We start from the raw sequence: 20,619 nt of genomic DNA, 5'->3' as shown, positions 1-20,619 counted from the left end.
TTATGTAATAGGCTTTAGATTTTAACGAACTCCCCCACGCCCGAATTAGTCCATTATATCGCAGTTTTATTATACTAATATTTTATCTCATTCATTTTGTTTTGTTATTTAAATTCTTGAGTGCTATTCCCAATACTTGTTTTTTTCGATGTTTGTGTGTTTTGCCTTCTATATGGAATGCCTCTTCTTTAGCAATGAATGTATCTATCATTAGCGCTCCCATTAGGCCCAGACTGCAGCAATTTCCAAACACAGTTGCTATGTATTTGCTTTTGCCTGGCACTCTACAAGTTCTATGAATCCTAAAATCAATTACTTTGTTAATTTCTTTGCTTCAGATGAGTGTACATGCAGGATGCCAAACCCAAGTTTGTGCAAACTGAGGGTTCTGATTTCATATGACAGCTAGGGAATTTGGCTTTTGGTTTCTTGTTATTTCTGACATCTATAAAACTCTTATGAGTTCAGATACATATTTACAATTTTTTTCATTATACGATATTTTATCTTTTACATTGGAGGGATTACTCTTCCGCTTTTATCTTGTCCTCTTCATCTTTATCTGCCTAACTCCTATTTATCATTCAGTTTTAATTTAAACACCAATTAAACAGATAGGGAAGCACTTCCTGACATCTAGATTAGTCATATTTATAAAAACAAAACAAAACAGAAGAAATAAACAATTATAAATTCTCTGAGTTAGCAATCAGAAAAATCCATCTGAAGATACATGAACTACTTGGGGAAATAAACATCTCTTTCACTAAGAGATGCACTTCAAATTTTAAAATAACCACATCAAAATTTATACGGGGTTATTCTGTGTATTAACCATAATTATAAATGGTAATTCTATTTATATAAAATTTTACTATTTGAGAGGCCTATAGTCAGGATATTTGGATACATTTAAAGAGCTATGTAACTTTTTAAATTGCAATATTAAAAATATATTGGGAGTTATATTCAAGTTTATGGTATTATATTTTAATTTGTGAGTGTGTTGGGGAACATCCTAAATGTCCATCTATAGAAAACTGGTTGGAAAAAAAAAAAAAAAGGAAACTTGAAAAAAACCCACATAATGATATATCCAAACAACAGAGTTCTATAGAATGCTAAAACAGAATGAGGACTATGTCTATTTACTACCACGGAGTGATCTCCAGAATATTTTGACCAGTAAAAAAAAAAGAAAAAAAAAAAGGTGAATGGTATCTTATCTATGAGAAATGAGTACACATACACTTATACAGTTACCTGCTATTATTTTAAAAAAATATATTGAAAGAATAAACAATAAAAGCCACCAAAATGATTACGTCATGAGGAATAGAAGGTAGATGTGATAAAGATAAAAGCTATACTTCTTTGAATACAATTTGTATCACAGAGCTGAGTTCTTTCAATGTACTGTAGTTTCATATAAAATTTTAATTAAAAAAACACTAAAAATAAAAAATGAAAGAAGCATACCCAGTTGGTAGTATAACAACACAAAATATAACTATTACAAATGACTTTAAGACACAGTAATTTGACACTATAGCCCTAGAACAAAAAAATAGAAAAACAATTTTAACCTGTTTAAATAGTATTTGTTATTGGTAATACTGTTGGTATTGTTATTCTTTTTTTAAAGTATATTTTTATTGATTTCAGAGAGGAAGAGAGAGGGAGAAATAGAAACATCAATGATGAGAGAGAATCATTGATTGGTTGCCTCTTGCACACCTCCCACTGGGGATCGAGCCCACAACCCAGGCATGTGCCCTTGAACAGAATTGAACCCGGGACTCTTCAGTCCACAGGCCAACACTCTATCCACTGAGTCAAATTGGCAGTATTGTTATTCTGAGATTACTGTTTATAAAATATGGAATATGTCAAGTGAGTAATTATTTCACACTAGAGGCCCGGTGCACATATTCTGCACAGGTGAGGTCCCTTGGCCTGGCTGGCAATCAAGGCCTTTCGGGGGGGTCAGCTCTTCGGGGGAAGGGACCATGGGAGGTTGGCCTGCCAGTTGGGGGATGGCCGACTAGGTGAAGGGGTCATGGGAGGTTGGCCAGGTGACCGGGGGGAGGGGCTGCGGGAGGTTGGCTGTGGGAGCACACTGACCACCAGGGGGCAACTCTTGAGTTGAGCATCTGCCCCTGGTGGTCAGTCTGCGTCATAGTGACTGGTCAACCAGTCATTCCGGTCATTCCGGTTTTTCGGTCCTAATGGTCGCATAGGCTTTTACTGTATATATACAGAGTAGAGGCCTGGTGCACAAAATTCATCCACGGGGGTGGAGGGTCCCTGCACCCTCTCGCAATCTGGGACCCCTCAGGGGACGTCCGACTGCCGGTTTAGGCCCAATCCTGCAGTGGAATGAGGCCTAAACCGGCAGTTGGACATCCCTCTCGCAATCCAGGACCGCTGGCTCCTAACCACTCAACCTGCCTGCCTGCCTGATTGCCCCTATCTGCCTCTGCCTCTGCCTCTGCCTCGGCCCCCGCCGCGGTGGATTCGTCTGGAAGGATGTCCGGGAAGTCATTCGACTGTCTAGTCTAATTAGCATATTGTGCTTTAATTATTATAGATTCTAATTCTCCAGGACTTTGAGAACTAGGATTCTCAACATGAGACAAAGGAAAGTTAAACATCTGATAGTAGTGAATTTGAAGTATCAGTATAAACTCATACTGTATTCTATCTTAAAAACAACAAAACAAAAAGCACTGTATTTCCTAGTTTTAGTCCACTGAAAAGGCCTAGAAACAATGACCAACCTGGCAAAAATGAGCATCCCTAGCATCCAGACTCTGGTTTTGAAATATCATTTCCCATTCAAAGAAACAAAGGTCCATTAGCACAGTATAACAAAATGAGACTGAAACATATTACTATACCACATAGCAAGGTGGCTCTCAAAGACCATTAAGGGTCAACCTAAAAAAAACTCAAACATAACAAGGCTTATACTGGCAAAAGATGAGACAATTTGAACTTCAGTAAAGATAACTGTAAAAATTTCAACACAAGTATATTTAAATCTATGGATTAATGATACTAAAATTTAAAGAAAAACCCGATTACTTTTGAGATAACATGATGTCTGATAATAGTTTGAAAATAATACTTGAGTCAATAACAAGGGTAGGTTAGATGAACAAGACTGGCCACGGGTTGATTGATATGGGTCATGATTACATGCCATACCATTCTTCCTACTTTCAAATATATTTTGTTTTTCATTATTAAAAAATAGAGTATGAGGACATATGTAAGTTTTCAAAATTAATTAAAAGTATTATTGGAACAAAAAGTTTGAAGACCAGTGTTCTAAAGCTCAAGAGCAAGAATCACATCTACAAATAGAACCAGAGACATAGGATCAAACAGGCTGTCCTACCTATGAGGAAAGATGGGAGGTGAGGGGGTAAGAGATCAACCAAAGGACTTGTATGCATGCATATGAGCATAACCAATGGACACAGACAGTAGGGGGGTGAGGGCATGTGCTGGGGGATGGGAGCGGCCAGAGAGAGGTCAATGGGGGAAAAAGGAGACTTATGTAATACTTTAAACAATTAAGAATTTTTTTAAAAAAATCACATCTACCGTGTTAATCAAAGAACGCTCAGTACTTATTACCCAACAGACAACAGGTGCTCAATATATAGTTATTAAATTAATGAGGAGAGATAAAATAGTTGGCTTAAGTGGTAAGAATTTTTAAAATAATTTTTATTTAGAAAAATAATTATAAATTGAGATGATGATTACTCTTCCTACATAAGCATCATATATGCAATTCTATATAGTATGGTCAGAACAGTAGTCTTCCTTAACGGGTTAGTTTTAAAATTATTTAAAATTGTTATCAAATATATCTCACATTATAAGATAATTAACATGTAATTTGAGTAAATTTTCCACATATAAATAACCTACCTTTCAAAAGGTGCTTGGACTCTTTTAATTACATGGTAAGCAAGTATGTCTTTTGCCAATAAATATTTGTCACTTAATGATGTTATAATTCTTAGACATCCAATAAGCTCTAGGTAGTTATAGCATTCATTCATAATTGAGTTTAAGTCAGCTACATTTGTTGCACTATTTATCTGTAATGAAGAAGAAAATATACCGAGTTTCCACTTTCACTTGTAAATGATACTTTACATTTCAAATGACACATTATTTTATACTCAATTCTTGAGTACACCAGAATGGAATGAAAGTATACCAAAAATTATTTTTCTAGAATAAATTTTACCTGACAATCCAGTTTAATAAACATTGTATACTACTTCTTTCAAGAAACCTTGAGTATAATGCCCCTTTAATATAGGAAATTGCTTACATAAAAGGTACTAATTGACATAGAACAGTTACATAGCACTGGTGAGGCAAGAGAAATGACCTGAGATTTCATGAAAGAGAAAGAATATCAGCTGAGACTTAGATGACTACAACCGAAAGAGTGTTTCAGGGAACATCATAAACAGAAAAATTCTTGACCATTTATGTGCCAACGCTTTCATATAGGTTAGCTCTTAAACACTTACAGAAGGAGAAAGATAAAAATACAAGGCAGTCAATAGAAAATTTCCTTGCAATTTCTTCTTTCCAAAAAACTCTTCTCCCAGAGACTTACATGGATTCTCTCATTCATATTAGGTCTCTGCATTTCTCTGAAGTTTTTCCTGACTACCTGGTTCAAAATAATAGTTGAATGTACTTTGCCTTATCCTCCCAAATCCACCACACTGAGTTTTAGCTAGGTGCATAGCCAATTTTCCTTGCTATACGTGACTAAGGCTGTCCAAGGGGGTGAGTGAAAACGTGTCAAAATGCCCCCCCACTCTACTTCCATTTTTTCTCCATTAAGTGCAAGCTTCAGTCATGTAGATGCAAACACTATCCTAAGTGATTACATAACCATGAGAGAATGGAATCCAATTCCCTGGATGACCATATGTACCACTACTATAACTCTAAAATGAGTCATTTCTGTAAAAATCAGATAGCATTTTATGTTTTGTGAGTAGATGTCTGTCACAACTACTCAACTCCACCATTATAGTGTAAAAACAGTCACTGACATATAAAAATGGGTGTGTAGTTTCAATAAAACTTCATTTACAAAAAAGATGCAGCAGGCCAGACTTGACCTACAGCCATAGTTTGCCAACCCTAACCCCTAAAATCTAAACAACAGATTTTAGAGAGAAATAAATATCTGCCATTTTTTTTGAGACACTGTCTTTTGGGTGTCTATATTATAGCAGCTTAGCCTCAGCTCTAACCTATTATGCCCCAAGCATTATCTATCTCCTTTCTCATATTCTGTTTTATTTTTATAATATATTTTACTACATGATGGCACAGTTGACCCTTGAACAACATGCGTTTGAACTGTGTGGGTCCTCTTACATGTAGATTTTTCTCTCTCTCAATACAATCAGCTCTCTGTATCTATCCATGGGTTTTACATCAGCAAATGAGGAGGGCTAATAGTATGCATTGTGTTATACCATTTTATGTAAGAGATTTGAACATCTGCAGTTTTTGGTATCTGCACGGGTTGGAGATCCTAGAACCAGTCTCTCGCAGATACTGAGAGACAACTGTAGTTAAGTATGGGCAAACAAAAAATTATATGTGGATTTCTGACTGTGTGGGGTTAGGTGCCCGTAACCCCCATGTACTGCAAGGTCAACTATACTGCCCAATGCAGGAGCTGCCATGATGCGCACTGGCCATTTAAAAATAAACAGCACCACGGACCTGGTGCCAACAAACCAACATTTGGCCTCCCCCAAGTGGTACACAGGCCTCACCACCACTCTGGAGTGAAACCCCACCAAATCGCAGCCAACATTCCATGGCGCAAAATGCAGCCCACAGCCCAGCCCAAAATGGTGGCTATGGACGCCGGATAATGACATCACATAGCAATGCCTGGCTTCCTTTCCCTAGCGACTAGCCTCCTTGGAGTTTGTTCAGCCCAGGATCCTGACTTGCTTTTATAGCCAGGTACAAACATTTTACAGTTTAACCAAATGTTTGTGAAGCGTTTCCCCATGCCTCATCTCGTTTGATCTTCATAGAAGTCCTGGAGTAGAAGATAGGAGACTCAGTAGAATCCTACAATCTTTTCATTAGAAAGATGGGAATAGCAATATTAAGATATTTCTTCTAATTAATTTCCTTTTAATGTGCATGAATCCATGCACCAGGACACTAGTATGTTATATATTTATTTATCTCCTGTCTTCCCTCTAAAACAGTGGTTGCCAACCTTTTGGACCTCACAGACCACCAGTTGGTGACCACTGCTCTATAAGGGAATTTCAAGGAGATAGGGATTTTGGCTCCCTACTCTGTCTTCAGTGATCAAACAGTACTGGGTACATAGTATTTACTAAATAAACAAACATTGCTTGGGAATACAGAAATAGAAATAGGTAAAGCCATGAGGAGAGTTGGAAGTCTTAAATGACCTAATGAATAACATGAACTTTGTTCAATAGGCAATGAGAAGCCATTGAGCATTCCTGAGAAAGCAATGTGGTCAAGATTGTACTTTTAAATTACCCTGAATAAGAATATCAGAATGATGTCCTAATTGCTTACACACAGACATAAATAAGTTTGGTATAGTAGGCACACTGAAAATAAGGAAAGGCAGATGGCTTGACACAGACTGATAAAGGGAATGTGAAAGAATGAAAACAACGCCTTCTCTATCATGTCTTAGACACAAGATATCTCTTGAAAAGTAAAGGAAAATCAAGCTGAAAAATTCTGGGGGGGAAATTTAGTTCTGTTGAGCACAATGTGCAAGCAAGAACCAGATCTTATCTTCACACAAAATCTAGGGGCTCAAAATTACACGTCTGGGAATCATTCAGAAAGGTTATAGGTGAAAAGAAGCTTTCTAAATATTATAAAATGAGGACTGCTAAAACAACACTGAAAAATACCTCTTTCAGGGGTAGTAAGAAGAAGTATTAAAAAAGACAAGTAAGAGACAACCAAGATGGTGGCATAGGTAAACACCTGAACTTGCCGCGCGCAACCACATTAAAACTACAACTAAAAGACAAAACGAGTATCATCCAGAACCACGGGAAGGTTAGCTGAGTGCAAATTCTACAACTAGAAGGAAAGAGAAAAGCACATTGAGTCCGGTAGGAGGAGCAGAGGTGTGGCAGTGTGGAGGTAGGGAGGCGAGTGCGAAAGGGGCTGGCAGCTGGGTATGCTGTCGTCTTTTTCAATTGGGAGGGAGACACAAGCTCCCGACTCCTCTGAACACGTTCCAGGCCAGAATCTGGGGACCCAGACTCACACAGAGAAAAACTGGACTGTCTGGCATCGGGCCAAAAGGGGAGGGCGACTTTCTCACAGAGGTGCTTGCAGCGGCCATTGTTCCTGCACGGAGCCGGGGGACACAGAGACCCAGGGACCTATTGGGAGAGGGCCAACAGGCAACCATTGCTGTTTGCTGTGCCCTGGTGATTCCCTGAGAACCCACCCCACCCAATTTACAACCCCACCCAAGCTGTGTGCAGAGGCTTTTGCATACGAATGGCCTGGCCTTTCTCTGCCTAAAAACTTGTCAAACTGCAGCTGGGTCGGAGAACCCCAGAGCTTCCAAAAGAAGGCCTAAGGCTCGTCAGCAGCCTGCATTGCTTCACAGCTGGGCCTCATCTGGGCACCTCCACACCCCAAACAAAGAGGAGGAATCTGCAGATCTCTCTGTAGCTCCTGCTGGGTGGCCTCAGGCAGTGGCTGACTTTGCACCTCCTTGAAGATCCAAAAGCCAGTGTACCCAGTGGTCAGTGTGAGACCATCCATATTATAACTCTTCACATCCATAAGAGACACACTCAGGGGACAGACACAGTGAGCGCCAAAGCCCCACTGAAGCAAGTCCTGCCCCATAAGGGTGTCTCCTGCACAGCAGCTCTTCCATTGCAGACACAGCTGGTCCTCACAGCCAATTGGCCTGGAGGTCAATTCCTCCCAGTGATACCTACAACAATCAAGGCTTAACTACAACAAGATTGTGCACACAGCCCACAAAGGGGTACACCAACAGTGTCCACCTCAGGTAATTAGGGAGGCTGAGTCACTGGGCCCTAGAGGACACCTAGCACACAAAGCCACTCTATCAACACAGGGAAACAGCTAAAATGCAGAGACAAAGAAACAGGTCACAAATGAAAGAAATGAAGGAAAGCAAACTACTGGATATAGAGTTCAAAACCACAGTTTTAGGTTACTCAAGCATCTTCTAGAAACCTCTGAGAAATATAGTGAGACCCTCAAGGATATGAAAAAGGACCAATTAGAAATTAAGCATACACTGACTGAAATAAAGAATAATATACAGAGATCCAACAGCAGACTAGAGGATCCCAAGAATAAAGTCAAATATTTTAAATACGAAGAAGCAAAAAAGACGCAACCAGAAAAGCAAAAGGAAAAAAGACTACAAATATATGCAGATAATGCAAGGAGCCTCTGGGACAACCTCAAGTGTACCAACATCCAAATTGTATCTATCTCTCCCTTCTCTTCCTCTCTGAAATCAATAAAAAAATATATATTTTAAAAAAAGTTAAGAAATCCATAGAAAAGAGAAAGTGAGACAATAAAGTTAGGCTTAACAAAACTAAGCCTAACTTCATTGCCCAAATCACACAGCTTATAGTTTATAGTTATTTCGATTTAAAATCTGACTTGTATGCTTTTAACAATTAACTATACAGCTAATTAAATGAGACAATGACTAGATAGAGGATGTTAATGGAAGAAAAGTTGAATGGCTTTCATTATCTCCAAATCAGTAACATGTAAGCCAAGCTTGTCAAACTCTCAGCCCACCGGCCACCAACGAATATTTTTGAAGCCCAGCCAATATAATGGTATGTAAGAATCATTTTAATAAAAATTTCATAAATTTTTACAATATCCTGTTATATATAACTAGAGGCCTGTTGCACGAAAAGATTCATGCAATAGGCCTTCCCTTCCCCTGGCTGCCGGCACCGGTATTCCTCTGGAACTCAGGACCCAGGCCTTCGCTCCAGCCGGAGCTGCCTTCAAGCCTTCGCTGCTCCAGCTGGAGCTGGCTTCAGTCTTCGCTCTGCCGCTTCACGCCTATGTATGCAAATTAACCGCCATCTTTGTTGGCGGTTAATTTGCATACCTCGCTGATTAGCCAATGGGAGGCATAGTGAAGGTACGGTCAATTACCATGTTTGTCTATTATTAGATAGGATTATTAATAACAAACTACAATGTTTGCTAATGACTGATTACCATAATCGTGTTGCATTCATTTCCCTTACGCTTCTTACGCACAGGCGCACCATTTGTTTCCACTAATACTAGCAGCAAATATTTAGCAGCTGATTGCCATGTCTTGGACTGACTTGTTTGGTGTGTACAACAGGAAATATTTCACTTTCGTAGAACAAGAAAAATAGGTTTATTTGTGTTACATTTATTAATTTGTGCAGTTATTCAGTGTTGGGTAAGTTAATGTTCAAGAAAAAATATTAATTTTATTAAAATGCTCTATTATTTTATGTTAATGATTACTCATTTATTTCAGCCCTTTGTTATTCAGCATGTCTCTATCGAAATAAACCTACGTTTCTATAAATATTGAAGCTTTTGTTTTTCTGCGGCACACATAAACTTAAACCTTGTTTATTTAGCCCATGTTAGCCTTTGAGTTTGACATGCCTGATGTAAGCAATGATCCTTATGCAGCCAGCATACGATAACTAAATTGAGTTTGTACATGTAACATGTGCAGTATAGGGCTCAATAAATATTAACTCTTTTTAGGTGGGAACATTGAGTCTACCCACTAATTTACACATGGAAAAAATTCAACCTAGCACTCCTAACTCCCTATAGGAGAAATGACAAGTTTTCTGACTGGTAAACTAAGTCCTTGCTCTCTTCAGATCCACTGCCTTGCAGGAAAACATACTTTTATCTGCTCTCTAGCATGAAACAAGAAACCTGCCTTATATTGTCTCTGGCAGGACAGATAAATCCATCTAGTTCTGAGAAATGTTAGCAAGCCATTTTGAGCACAGACTGAAGTCACATTATCCAATTGGTTTTATCAATATTAAACTTGGCACTTTGATCTCTAGCTGTCTGACCTTTACATCTTTTTATTATTATTATTAAAGAACAAACATTTATTTCCCGGGGTTTTGGAGGTTGAGAAGTCCAAGATAAAGGTGTTGGCAAACTTGGTGTCTGGTAAGAGCTACTTCCTGGTTCATAGATGGCTGTATTTCAGTTTTGTCTCTATGTAGTGGAAGAGGTAAGGGAGCTCGCTGGAGCCTGTTTAATAAACACATTCTACATCTATCTTTTAACTGGTTGTGTACTCTGCTGATAAACAGAAATACTGATACCCCTTAGGTACTCCACAGAATATTATTACTCTATTGTAGATATAGTATTTATATTCAAATCTACTTAGAATGTAGTCTACATTTTAATAAACATGCACATTTCTTACCCTGATTAAAATCTGTGCCACATCAAAGTCTGAAACATCATCTAAAGTTGGAAAAGTATTTTCTGGTCCAAAAACAAGGCAGTTAAACAAAGTTTTAGAAAAAAAACCAGGTGAAGGACCACCATGAGCCAAAGAAATGGCAAGCATTTTGCCAGCTTCATAGTAATGATTCTCTTTCAGAGCTGTAAATAGATGGAAATACATTAAATACATTTCTATTATTATTATACATCATATATAATAAATACATCTATAATAAATTAAAAATAATCTAAGCATTAGATAAATGGGAAAGTAACAATTCATAGAAGCTATAACATGTATAAAATATAGATCTCACCAAAAACACACAAAATTTTATTTCTGAATATAAAGTAATAACTTATTGTAGAAAAAAAATACAGAAACTCTTAAAAAAAAACAACACCTATAAACCCAAAATGCCTTGAGTTAACATTATTAATTACTTAAAATTTTTTTTTAGTTTATAATTAAATTGTAGGTAGTATATATAGTACAAATGATCTTTGGTAGTTTCTCAGTTATTTCAATCATGCTTCAGGTAATAGCGAGGAAGTTCTAGGGAATATATAGGAAGGAATTCAAATGGACTGAAATGTCTTCTCACTTTCAAATTTCCTATATTATAGCAAAAATGGTATAAAAGTTACTAAAAAAGAATGCTAGACTTAACCAGAGTTTTGAGATGCCCGTTTTAATCATATTAACTCCTCCCTAGAAATAAACACATAAAAGTATCATATACATAATTGTGTAAGAAAAATTCTTAAAAGCAAAAATACATTTAAAAATCTGTTACATGTGGACCAGAAAATTATGTTATAAAATTCATAGGTTGTGAAGAAACGTGCCAACTGCAATTTCCAAATGTCTGAACAGGAAGGGCTCCGATAATCATCCATCCCATTTGCCCACTCTATTCAAATAAAATTAGAATGAATATAAAATACATTTTTAAGAAGTTGCAGTTAATTATGGAATCATTATCAAGCAGGATATTGCTATAAAAAAATTAACATTCTTAAAGAAAATATTTCACTACAAAATTTGCTTTTAAAACTATTACTGCCCCACCCTCATTTTTCTGTGATTCTATCAGTATTTTATTAACAAAGTAAATTATACATTTTTACCACATGTATTGAATATCAATTTTAACCAGCCATCTCTTCCTTTACACATGGTATATGCAGTATGTACAATAATAAATAATTACCTTGAGAATTTAGGGACAAATTCTTTGACAAGGACCCTTCAAACAATGGTGAGTTCTCAAGATGTTGCATTAAAAGACTTAGGAATTCTTGCTTTGATCCAGGATGCTCTGTTCCAAAATTATCATTTTCATTAACATATGCAACTTCAATTGTGTATGAAGGATTAAACTTTTGATTTCTGAATCCATTTAAGGCACTATTCCAGATATCGGCTTTGTTGATATATAATCTTTTTGTTTTTTTAATAATTTGAAATCCTAGCTCTATAATTATTGTTGAAATGTCTCTCCTAAATTTGTTGCCTTGCCTATAAAACATGAATTTAAACATAGAGGTAAAGACTCTAAAATGCTTTAAGTGAAATGGCAATATACAGTTAAAAAGAAACAAAAAAAGATTAAAAGAAAGTTCTTCCCATCTCTCACCCAAAAGCAGACAATGCTGCCACTGGAACCCAAAACAGTTATTTAATAACTTTAGTTCAAAATTATTGATTCTCTTTCCCCAATATCCTACCAAATTAGAATAATCTAATGTCATAACTGATTTATGAGAAAGTACATAGATGATTATCTCAAATTTGATCAATTCAGTAGATTTAGATATAAGAAAGAGTAAGAATCTCAAACTCTGACCTTTCTGGCCAATGACTACTACACACTTATTAAACTGTGTCTTATTTCATATTTACTAGATCCTTTAAAAAAAAATAAAGCAAACATAGTCTCTGCTTACTATACAAGATAACTATAGGTTTAAGAAATTACAATGTATTTTTAACCATAAAGTTAACAGTAGAACTAATATTATAAAGAGAATTTGCAACCCTGCCTCAGTTTTTCCATCTGTAATTGGTATTGATGTACTTAAAATGATCCTGTTTGGGGCAATGTCATTTTCATCTTTATACATTAAGTATAAATTTTTCCCATCCTAAGACATTATAATGTCCCAATGTGGGCCAGGTTTTGTTTTTTTCTTTCTTCACACAACCCCCTACCATATTCATTAACCCAGGTTGAATGAAATCAAAATCTTTTGGAAGATAATCCTTCAAAAATAAACTGTCTTGTTGCAAGTTGTTTCCTTGCTCCTGTCTGGACTGGAAATACTATGTTGTCCTTCTAAACATGATGGCATATTAGAGCAGGTGCAAGTACTCAAACTTCCCTGGCATAACAGCTTTAGAAATCTAAACATTAAAATTATTTAAAACTAACATGAACATCTTTTTTATACTAAAAATCCTATATAATAAAGAGTTAATATGCAAATTGACCATCACGCCCTTGCACAAGATGGCTGCCCCCATGTGGTCAAAGATGGCCACCACAAGATAGCCAGCAGGGGAGGGCAGTTGGGGGTGACCAGGCCTGCAGGGGTGGGCAATTGGCGGCAACCAGGCCGGCAGGGGAGGGCAGTTGTGGGCAATCAGGCCACCAGGGAAGGGCAGTTGTGGGCGATGAGGTCAGCAGGGAAGGGCAGTTCGGGGCAACCAGACCTGTAGGGGAGGGTAGTTGGAGGCGACCAGGCCTACAGGGGAGGGCAGTTAGGGGCAACCAGGCCCACAGGGATCAGGCCGAAACCACCAGTCGAACATCCCCCGAGGGGTCCCAGACTGGAGAGGGTGCAGGCTGGGCTGACACCCCCTGCCCCCCGTGCACAAATTTTGTGCACCGGGCCTCTAGTATAAAAATATTTGTAACAAATTTTCAGTTAATACACTGGTATTTTAAAACAGCAATTCTTCCCTTCTTAAATAGAATCACTTCTATTTGCAAATCTAGTTATAAAATCTTTTCACAAAAATTCTCTTGTCCTTCTAAATTTTAACTTGGTATTATTTTTAATAAGAAAGTACTTCCTCAGGCTTAGCTACTAATATTACTTATGTCTATTTTTTCCCTATTGGAAACAACAAGGCTATATGAACTTTCTTTTATTAAGCTATACATATACTTAAAAATCCTAACTTAGGTTGGACAAATACCTGACACAGTATGAAGATGTAATTCTAATCTTATTTAAATGGTTAAGAATGATTTTCAAAGTTACTCATTTTGCTGTCTTATGAAAAGTTAGGCATTAATAAAATAATACTTGTCCATATGCCTTAAGCTTCCTACACAGATGACATTTTATCCGATACTTATAGTGAGTATTATAGTATTAAGCAAATGATTACAAAATAAAAAAGTTAACTCTATATTAAATATAATTCCTTTTTTTAACAAAGTAACATGATATTCATGTTATTTAATTTCTTGTCTAACTCTATAACCAAATAACAGTTTAAGCACACTTTCCAAATATGTGTTTTCAAAGTATCTTGAAAATTATCTATAATAAAAATATGTTCTACATCATGGGCCCATATACAATTAAATACTAAAATTATTTTACATACATTCTTTCTATTTGCAGTGCAATATGATACTTTATATTCTAGTCTATCCTGTTTCATTTTCTTTTTTAAATGCTGATTGTATGATTTCATGATCAAATGTTGGGTCCTGCTGTTTGAAAAACATTCTTCCAGACTACTGTAAAGATCAGCTAGCATTCTAAGTGTATACAGCCACTTCCTATTCATTTTTTCAGAATAGAGTTTTATATTTTTCTCCAATTCAAAATACACACCTCAGCAGATCTTTTTGCTGGGGTCCAGGTGACTGTCTGGGTAATTTAGGTGATGATTCTTCCAACAAGCAATCATTTATTCCAACATTGTTAGTGTTGGGTAATGTATGTTTTTTGGCTTTTTGGAAACCCCCTGCAGATTTAAAATCCAGTGTGAGCATAACAGAAATATAGGTAGAAACTTTTAAATAATATGCATTTAAATAAGAACATCTTTATTCAAAATTACAAAATGTTACCTGAGTTGTAGGTAATACCTCTACAGTCCAAACACTCCCAATTTTGTTCCCACGATCGTAGTGAGGAACAGGCTAAATGTGTTCCACTAGAACCACAAGATTGACAACGCTTTATTTCCCATTTGCTGAGGAGATAAAGAGAAGCAAATATTGACATTTTGATGTTAACTTAGTCAAATTCCCACACTCCCACAGGCCTCACTGTCCACCTCACACACAAAACCAACCCAAAGGAAGAAAAATAGATTATCTGCATTGTTTACTGCATTACTTTTTCTTAAAGAATATTTTTCTATTTCATTATTTATGTTTAAAATTTCCTTCTTTAAATATTCTCTAAGTATCAACATGTATATGAACATGCACATACACAAAGAATATAAACATCAGAAAGACTATGATTAAAGAAGGGAAAAAATTTTTTTTTTATATTTGGCAATTACTATGCCAGTGTATCTGATATGGAAGAGGCATTCAGTAAATATATTACCTTACCTAACATATTTTCTTTCTTATCCAAGATGAGGAATTATTTCCTACAAAATGCTTGCTCAGACAATTCAGGTATTGTGCAGCTCCTTAGAACCCAGGCTCACTACCAAGCCCATATTTGTTCTCTCTCTTATCAGTTTCCTCTCAGCCAGGCTGACGGCTGCCAGCACAGTGGTGGTGGCGGGAGCCTCTCCCGCCTCCTCAGCAGCGCTAAGGATGTCCGACTGCAGCTTAGGCCTGCTCCACGCTGGCAAGTGGACATCCCCTGAGAGTTCCCGGGTTTCCAGAGGGATGTCTGACTGCCAGCTTAGGCCCGATCCCCCCCGGGGATCGGGCCTAAGCCAGCAGGTGAACATCCCCCGAGGGGGTCCCAGACTGCGAGAGGGCACAGGCCGGGCTAAGGGACCCACCCCCCCCAACCCCCAAGTGCACAAATTTTTGTGCACCGGGCCTCTAGTGTTAAATAAGTAATCAATATAAAATTAAGATATTTTCACTTATTTTTTCTTAACTGTAATAGGCTGGATTGTGTCTCCCCAAAATTCATATGTTGGAGTCCTAACACCCAGTACCTCACAATGTGACTGTGTTTGGAGATAGGGCTTTTAAAGAGATAATTAAAATAAAATAAAGTCAAATGGGTGGACCCTAATCCAATATGCCTGGACATAGTAAGAGGGACAATCATGTAAAGATAGAACTAGAAGGGAATCATGTGCAAGTCAAGGAGAAGTTTCAGAAGACATCAGATCTGTGGATACCTTTATCATGGACTTCTAGCCTCTAGAACTGTGAGTAGTAGAAACAAATTTCTATTATTTAAGGCATCTTGTTTGTGGTATTTTGTATGGCAGCCCTACTAACTAAGATACATACTATGTCTTCAGTGTGTATTTGACACTTACAACACCTCTAAATTGGGAACAGCCACACTTCAAGTGTTCAATAGCCACATGTGCCTTGTGGCTACCATATAGGACCAGTGCAGCACTAGAAAATAGAGCCTCACAAAAATGCACCAAGAAAATAAGGTGCAATAATTTTTCTGTAAACAGATGTAAATATACAATAAAGTTAAAACTTCAAACATCCTAAGAGCAAATACATTTCACTAACTATAACTCTGCTTTCTAAGCTGAAGGTTTCAATAAGAACACGAATTAAGCACAAGTGAACTTCCCGGTATACCTATTAGGCACATTATAGTCTCGCCCTTCCTTGCAACGACATCTTCGTACATCACAATGCTCATAGTGCTGCAGAAGCTCTTGATAAGCATTTTCTTCTAATTCCCAAGATGCATCTCTGTAAATGAAGCAAGACATAAAATAAACTTTGACCTAAAATGTTACATATTAAAGGGTTGGTAATGAACCTAAAAATAAAAACTTTTCACATAATAGTACTTAGGAATGAGGCTAAAATTTGTTTTTTAAGATTAATCCTTCTCTTCAAGATATAAATCCTTTAGTGTCATTTTAGCCTACATTTAGTCTCACAGTGAATTTTCAAATGCAAACTGAAATATTAAGCAGAAAATTTCTAACTTACATTTTTAACATTTCACTTCCATTTATTTCAAGTTTAGTGCCATTATTTCAGGATTCCTCATCTTTAAGTACTAACAAAATTCTTATTAGACATTTTAAATCACATCTTGATTCTCTTAATTTATACATACCATTTTAAAGCCTACTATACTTGTGTATAAATCAATTAACATTACATACAACTGAGGTGTTTATTCAGAGACTATAAATCAACTAATGAAAATTGAAGTCACAGTCCTGCTCTCAAGAACTAGCAATCTGGGGAGAAAGAGGAGGTGGCAGGGGCTGCTTTACATTTCCCCATCTGAAGTGGCTGCTTCTCCATCATTACATAATCAGACATAAATGACTATGTTCACTGTTATTAAATCCTATTTATAAAATATCTTTTGTCAAACGTGGTACTCACTTTTCAGGAATATGAATTCCCATTCTCAACATCTCTTTCTGAAATATGTCACTATTATTGCATACTGTGCACCTAAAGAAAAACACTCCTGCATTTATTGCTTGAACCTGTAGTAAAAATAGAAAATCTTTAATAATTTAACAATATATTAGGTTATGAACTTTATAACTAACAGAACATGTGCTATTTTTCACTCAATATATAATGAAATCCTATTTTGTACACTAATGGTTCTCAAACTTTGATAAACTAAGTTATCCCACTGCTAAAATTTGGAGATCTTTTTCCCAATTGCCAAAAAAAATTAAGCTAATGAATTGACTGTTCTAAGCTTTACTATATATTCACCCATACATTCCTCTTAACCTTTGGTGTCTAATATCATTTCTGTTCCCAAATATTGTGTTGGCCATGTCTATGAATAAAATAGTAAAAATCTTGAGTTATTTCATCTAGGAAATATATTTAAATAAGTGCTACATAAAAAGTATCCTTGGTTCTATTTTTAACTCACTGTTAGTTTTCTTCCTAAGAGGGGAGAAGTATAAAACCTATTCTCACTCTTCCATTACTACAAATACAAAGGCAGCAGGCAGAGGGTATGCAGAGGGAAACAGAAAACTGTAACTCTACTAGAAAGAGTAGCCAATACCCAGTAAAAAATACCACAAAACTAATAGCACTCCTTCATTAACAAATATTTAATCCCTACTATATAGGCACCAAACACTATGCTATGTATCAAAAACAGAAATATAAAATGACTTATGAGTAGGCATACAGTATACAATTCTAATATAGTGTACAAGTTCTTTTAAGTATATACATGGAAGAGAGAGGAAGAAGTACCTCAGTCTATATAAGAGCCTGACAAAATGTCAAAGCTAATTTTGGAAGAAGACACAGGAGACTGCCAGGAAAATGGGACAAAAGACATTACAAAACTAGAAAATAGCATATATCAAATCAAGCATATATCAAAACAAGTAAGCACATGTGATTAGAAAACTAATTAATAAACTTAGGATGACAGGCTGGCCATAGTGAACTAAGTAAGGAGGCTAAACAGGTAAATCAAAACCGATAGTGTGAAGAAATTATAGGAAATAAGGCATGCAGGAGAAAGACCAGCTCAGTAAGCTCCTACAAAAGTCTAGTTAAAATAGAGGGAGAGAACAGCAATGAAAAAGTATACACAAAAATATCTATTAGGTAGACCTGACAGACTTGGGTTCGTGAATGATTTTCGGATGGTGAAGAAAGAAGTTAACAAATAGGAGCCCAGGTTCAAACTACTACCAAGTAACACACACACACACACACACACCCATGTGGTAGGAAAGCAACAAGTTTCTGAAATCTAAACCTAAAGGGTCTGCAAGCAATTGTAATACATACTAAATATAGGATGTGATACAAAAGTAAGTGTCTAGTACGGAGGAAAAAACACCAGAGGGCATATGGAAGATACCAAGACCAGAACAATGAAGGAGAAATCCAAAATGAACAAGAATAGTGACAATTCTCTACATAGCCAGAGTGAAAAGTTTCCATTAATTTTAATATGTTTTTATATTGATGTTTTTATTTTTCAGAGAGGAAGTGAGAGGGAGAAGACAGAAACATTGATTGACTTGGCTGCCTCCTGCATAGCCCCAACCGGGGAGCTAGCTTGCAACCCGGGACTGGGAATTGAACCCACAACCTCTTGGTGCATGGGTCGATGCTCAACCACTTAGGAACACCGGCTGGGGTCCATTAATTTCTTTTATATTAACCTATAGTCTCTCCTCACAAAATCCCAATTTATAATATAGCATTTGTAGTGGTAAAAACAATGAAATTTTTGCGTAGGTTTTTTTCCCAAAATTTTGTATTCTATTGCATTAAGTTTGTTCTTCCTTTGACTCTTTTATATTAATGAATTCAGATATTTAAAATAATTATTCAGGTATTATTGTAGCTATCTAGATAGGGCAGATTCCATTTATTATTTCAGTTAAGATTCCAGTACTAGGGTGGAAAAGCCACTGGAACTCCTATAGAGAATATGAATGAACTCCAGTCAAGTAACAATTGCTTATTAATACTTATATCATAGACAGGTATCCATGTGGCTGTATTTTTGTTGTTGTTTAATCCTTACCCGAGGGTATTTTTTTCCATTTTTTTTTCTTAGAGAGAGTGGAAGGGAGGGTTGGCGTGTGAGAAAGCAACATCGATGTGAGAAAGACACAGCGATTGGATGCCTCCAGCACAAACCTCAACTAGGGTCGGGGATCAAACCTGCAACCCAGGTACATGCCCTTGACCCGGAATCGAACCTGAGAGCCTCTGGTGCACAGCTGACACTCTAACCACTAAACACCAGCCAGGGCAAGGTGGCTATATTTTTATATTTGCATAAAGTAGACCTACAATTTTGTTAGCAATATTATTTCTACTTTTTTTGGTTGTTGTTAATCCTCACCTGAGGATATTTTTCCATTCATTTTCAGAGAGAGTAGAAGGGAGAGCGAGACACATGGATGGGGGAGAGACATATCGTTTGGTTGCCTCCAGAATAGGGATTGAGGTAAGTGACCTTGACCAGAATCAAACCCCAGACCCTTAGTCCTCAGGCCAACACTCTATCCACTGAGCCAAAACCAGCTAGGACTTATTTCTACGTTTTAATGACAGAATTAGAAACTTGGTATCTTCAGAGTGTTCACAAAAAGCCTGGTGAATACTAGATCAAGATTGAGAACCTCTCTCTGATTCATTATTAACACACTAGAGGCCCGGCGCACGAAATCCGTGCAAGGGGAGGGTCCCCAGGCCTGGCCTGCGATCATGGCCGATCTGCCCCAGCTGCCAGCAGCCGCCCCCTCCACCCCCCGCCGCCCTCTGTGTGTGGGGCGGCCAGCAGAGTGATCAGGGCACTGGCACCACCTGTGTCTGCCACCACCCAACCCCGGTACCCAGTTCCTCATCAGGCGATTGGAGCCTGCCAGCTGGGGGTAGGGAACAAGAGGTTGGCTGGCAGGCCCCAATTCGGCAATCAGGGCCTGCAGGCTGGGGGCAGCTCCTGCATTGAGCATCTGCCCCCTGGTGGTCAGTGCGCATCATAGCCGGCCGGTCATTCTGCCATCGAGTCGATTTGCATATTACACTTTTATATATATAGATATATATATAGATAAATGAGGCAAATCTTATTTGTCTTGAAAAATAACATACTGTTACAAAATTAATAAGATACATTTGGCAGCAATTACATTCATCCAAATACAAACCCTTAATTAAGATAAAATACTTTTTAAAGATTCTCATAGAATGTAAACTTCTTCTTCAATAGGTACAGATAACACTTCATGATGTTTATGAACTACACCCTCTGGATCCTTTCACAAACACTTATTTGTAAGAATTAACAGAATTTCTAATATTTACCGAACAAAATCGGTTCCATTTTGCCACTTTTCACTGAATAGCCCTAAATATAAATATTCAA

General features: G+C 37.1%; 1 protein-coding gene across 2 annotated transcripts in view; it reads right to left on the bottom strand.

Annotated features, from left to right (window-relative positions):
• The window catches only part of G2E3 (G2/M-phase specific E3 ubiquitin protein ligase), a 72,360-nt gene that overhangs the window by 9,785 nt on the left and 41,956 nt on the right, over positions 1-20,619 (bottom strand). For both annotated transcript variants that reach the window (XM_059710015.1, XM_059710024.1), the window contains exons 7-13: positions 17,124-17,230; positions 16,353-16,469; positions 14,673-14,797; positions 14,434-14,566; positions 11,793-12,100; positions 10,556-10,737; positions 3,946-4,118 (exon numbers count right to left, since the gene is read on the bottom strand). In XM_059710015.1, the coding sequence (XP_059565998.1) occupies positions 3,946-4,118; positions 10,556-10,737; positions 11,793-12,100; positions 14,434-14,566; positions 14,673-14,797; positions 16,353-16,469; positions 17,124-17,230 (1,145 nt within the window). The remainder of the gene's footprint in view (positions 1-3,945; positions 4,119-10,555; positions 10,738-11,792; positions 12,101-14,433; positions 14,567-14,672; positions 14,798-16,352; positions 16,470-17,123; positions 17,231-20,619) is intronic.

This window comes from Myotis daubentonii, chromosome 1 (genome assembly GCF_963259705.1).
Source record: "Myotis daubentonii chromosome 1, mMyoDau2.1, whole genome shotgun sequence".
Taxonomy (NCBI): Eukaryota; Metazoa; Chordata; class Mammalia; order Chiroptera; family Vespertilionidae; genus Myotis; species Myotis daubentonii.
This window is presented reverse-complemented; position numbering and strand designations above follow the sequence as displayed.